Source organism: Amphiprion ocellaris, chromosome 22 (genome assembly GCF_022539595.1).
Source record: "Amphiprion ocellaris isolate individual 3 ecotype Okinawa chromosome 22, ASM2253959v1, whole genome shotgun sequence".
In the NCBI taxonomy this organism is placed as follows: Eukaryota; Metazoa; Chordata; class Actinopteri; family Pomacentridae; genus Amphiprion; species Amphiprion ocellaris.
The window spans coordinates 22,879,677-22,883,628 of record NC_072787.1 but is presented as its reverse complement, the minus strand read 5'-3'; the positions used below and the strand labels follow the sequence as shown (position 1 = coordinate 22,883,628).

Sequence of the window (3,952 nt, the reverse complement as noted above, 5' to 3'; positions counted from 1 at the left end):
ACACTTGTAAAATCTTTGACGGCTTGGCAAAACTTCCTCGGGTTTTGATTCGCACCTCGTGCCGAACCCGCCGAGTTGTGTCTGTGTTTCTACTCCTGTCACCATGGCGACGAGGGCGCAGATAGGTGGCCGTTGCCCTGGAATCTTGGGTGCAGACTCTAGCAGCTGTATTTACCGATGAGTTCATCCGCCGGGATAGACACTAAAACCCTGCCAGGCTCTGCCCATGTGTGTGTGTGTGTGTGTGTGTGTGCGTGTGATCGGTGTGTTTATCCATGCATCTGCTCATTGGCGGTCGCATGTGTGTGTATGTCCGATGCATGCATTTGGATGATACTCCCTCCCGGACGAGGAGGAAAGGGCAGCGGACAAGCACAAAGCCAACAGAGCCGGGGTATCACAGGAGAGGAGACAGCAGGGCTTTGGGACGGACCACGTTTTCGGGTCGAAGGGGGGCAGGACGCAGGATTGGGGCAGTTATTAACCTCCCTATCATGGTGTCACATGCTCGCTGCTGCAGACAGAGCAGGACGAAAACACAGATGCAGAGAGCTCGACTAAGGACTCTTTTCCACTCTTTCTTTTCCTCCTTCTTGCACTAACATCTCATTCCCTTCATGTTCTCCGTGCAGCTTGTCAGCAACATCTTCTCTAACTTCACTCTGCTGCTTTCCCACTGCTTTTAAAGTTTCCTCACCGCTGCTTCCTGACAGAGATTTTCCCTTAACTTGCTACTCTCTTGCCTTCTCTCTAACAAGCTTCCTCTCCTCCCTTCCTTCCTCCTTTTCCTCTCTTCTTGCCTCCTCTCTTCTGGATGGATAACTACTCCCTCCTCTACAGTTCCTCTCACAGAACCGGACTTCTCTCTGGTTTCCAGCGCCTGCGCTCCGAGAGGAAGATGTGCGATGTCGTCCTGGAGGCCGGCGGCGTAGCCTTCCCGTGCCATCGTGCCCTTTTGGCGGGCTCCAGCGACTATTTTTGGGCCCTTTTCGGAGAGACTACCGCAGAGAGATTAGCGGGCTCCGTTAGCCTCCCGGCGCTAACGCCTGAGGGCTTAGACGCCATGCTGGACTTCCTGTATTCAGGCTGGCTCAGCGTTTCGCTCACCACGCTTCCTGCTGTCCTGGAAGCAGCCAGGTACCTGCAGGTGGAGACGGCGGTGTCAATATGCGAGCAGTTCATGACTGATGGTTTAAACGCTGGGAACTGCTGCGGCTATGCTAATCTGGCTGAGCGCCACGCGCTCTCCAACGCACTGGAGGCTGCCAATCAAACCATCGCCATGGAGATGGGGAGGTTGCTACGGGAGAACAGGGACGATCTCCTCGGGTTGAACATCCAATCACTGCTGGCGGTGCTGGACGCAGACGAGATACCTGGTGCCAAGGAGGTGGAGCTCATAAGGCTGGCTCTGGATTGGCTGGATGAGAACGGGCCCCTCCCACTACTAAAGTCAAACCTGCTGTTGAGTCGCCTCCGCTTCGGATTGGTCGCCCCCGCCGACCTCACAAATCTCAGCCACGCCCACAAAGCCATGACCACGCCTTTAATCAGGAGCCAGCTGACTCGAGCGTTGGAGTACCACAGGCTGGGTGCAGCTCAGCCAATCAGACAGAGCAGACAATCGACTCTCAGAGCGTCGCCCAATCGCGTGCTGCTCGTTGGGGGCGGGTCCAGCGCCGATTGGCCAGAACAGCACGTGTTGGCGTTTGATCCCAGAAGCAGGAAGTTTTCATCTCTGGGTTTCGTTCTCCCACTGCGACTGAGGAACCCCTGCGTGTGCTCAGTGGGAGGCTTCCTGTTCGTGATCGGAGGAGAAGAAGTCAAAGAGGGAGATGATGATGGGAAGAAGTCCGTCACCGTGGCAACATCCAACCAGATGTGGAGGTACGACCCTCGCTTCGACTGCTGGGAGCAGGTGGAGTCGATGCTGGAGAGGCGGGCGCAGTTCACCTGCTGCGTGGTGGAGGATGTAATTTATGCCGTCGGGGGTCGACACACACATCCGGACGCCGACACACACTCCTCCGTAGCTTCTGTCGAGTTTTATGACATGTCCACAGGAGCGTGGAGGAGGGGAGCGCCGCTGCCTCAACCCCTTTACGGCCATGCCTCCGCCGTGCTCCACAACAGCATCTACGTGTCAGGTGGTCTCCCGGGCAACCAGGGAAGCAGCATCCATGGCGGTTACCATGGCGAGAACAGGGAGAGCAGCAGAGAAGTCCTGTTGTGGGACCTCAGAGGCAAAGTCTGGGAAAAGAGAGCGTCCATGTCCATCGCCAGGTTCGGCCATCGCTTGGCAACCGCCCACGGCTACATCTACGCCCTGCTGGGGATGTACGAGCCTTTCTGTGACATCGAACGCTACGATTCAAAGTCGGACCACTGGACGCGACTTAAACCTCTTCTAACCGGATCCTTCGACTACGGGATGGTGTCCACGGCGTCCGGGAATCTTTTTGTGTTCGGGGGGAGGAGGTGGAGCGACGGACAGGAAGTGATCGTGAAGAGCGTGCTGGAGTACGATACTAAGAGAGATCGCTGGAGGGAGATCTGCCAGCTTCCCAGACCTCTCACCGGGACTGAGTGCACTCTGCTGCCTCTGCCAGACTGAAGGGCACGAAAATGTGAGAAAAGTATGAACAAGTGATGAGCTGGTGCCTGGAATAAGACCGTTTGATGTAGTAGGTGCTACATAGCCATGAATCAAACCCTCAGTTTTCCACGTTGCTCAACATTTAAGCTTAGGTGTCTAAAACATAGAAAGGAGGAAAGTTTTGTGGCCTGCTTTTATATATTTTTTAGCAGATCTGAAAGTGAATTCCATGGTGTAGAGGAGAAAAATAAGCTTAAAGACCACCGAATATGTCAAACAATCACTAGTGTGAGGCTGAATTACCCAATGGCCGAATCTAACAGTGTGCTAAGAAAAGCCATAAACAGGGAGCTAAGAGGAGCAATAAAAGAGATTTTTAAGAATAAATAGAAGAGGAGGTGAAGAGATTTAGTGGGAAGAAGGCAATTCAGGAAATGGAAGGAGTCAAAACAGGAGATAAGGCGATGAAGATGGAGGAGGACGTCATTGAAACAGCAAATCTAAGCTGAATATGTTTAAAAAGTTGCAGATAAAAGTTCCGGTGTGTGGACATTCCTGTTTATTCAGCAGCGGTGCATAAATTAAGTTTTCTAGATAGAGAAGTAGAAGCAAAGCAAGGACACCGAGTGGCCCTTTTTCCTGGTTTGTTGTCTTGTTTCACCCACTTCTTCTGCACTGACAGTCAACTGGAGGAAGCAGGTTGAAGCTGCAGAGTAGAAAAAGCTTCAGGGGGGAATCTTACGCATGATTGGTGAGTAATAGCTCAGTAACCTGCTGGAGTTCATTATTCATGCGCTGTTATCCATTTCCACTTCATCCTCAATACACACTGAGCTGTCCACACAAACATTAATTATTCAACATATTTCATAGTACATTATAAATTAATTGGACGCCTCAGTATCTCCTCTGGTAATTATTGTCAGTGAATACATATATGTGCATACAGAAATGTTTAGATGCATATTTATGTTGAAACATTATTGGAATTTAATGTGTTGTTTTTTTTTTTTTGGCAAAGTTGAACAATTGAACATTCCAATTGGTAAAACTATGAATTCAGATTTTTTTAAAAAACACATCATTCAGTATTAAGAACCAATAAAACAGAACTCCAAATGTGATTAGCTCTGCTGTGTCTGTTTGAATAACTTTTAAATAAGGCAGAATTTTATGTTAATTCTTAGCAAACAATACAAATATTTGCATATTATGTGATTTAAGCAATATAATGACAGTGGGGACTTATTTTTTTCCTTTACACCATGTTTTTTTAATTACACAGACATATTACTGTGCATATAAATATTCTATCTCATATTCTTAATAAAGGATATATTAAAAAAGGAAAACGTT

At 49.4% G+C, this 3,952-nt stretch overlaps 1 protein-coding gene across 1 annotated transcript; it reads left to right on the top strand.

Moving 5' to 3' along the window:
- The first annotated feature begins 253 nt into the window (after positions 1-253).
- On the top strand, positions 254-3,720 carry LOC111584114 (kelch-like protein 34). The gene has a single exon (XM_023293372.3). It carries the CDS (start codon positions 815-817, stop codon positions 2,612-2,614), a length of 1,800 nt encoding a protein of 599 aa, XP_023149140.2. The 5' UTR covers positions 254-814; the 3' UTR covers positions 2,615-3,720.
- Positions 3,721-3,952: the final 232 nt, after the last annotated feature.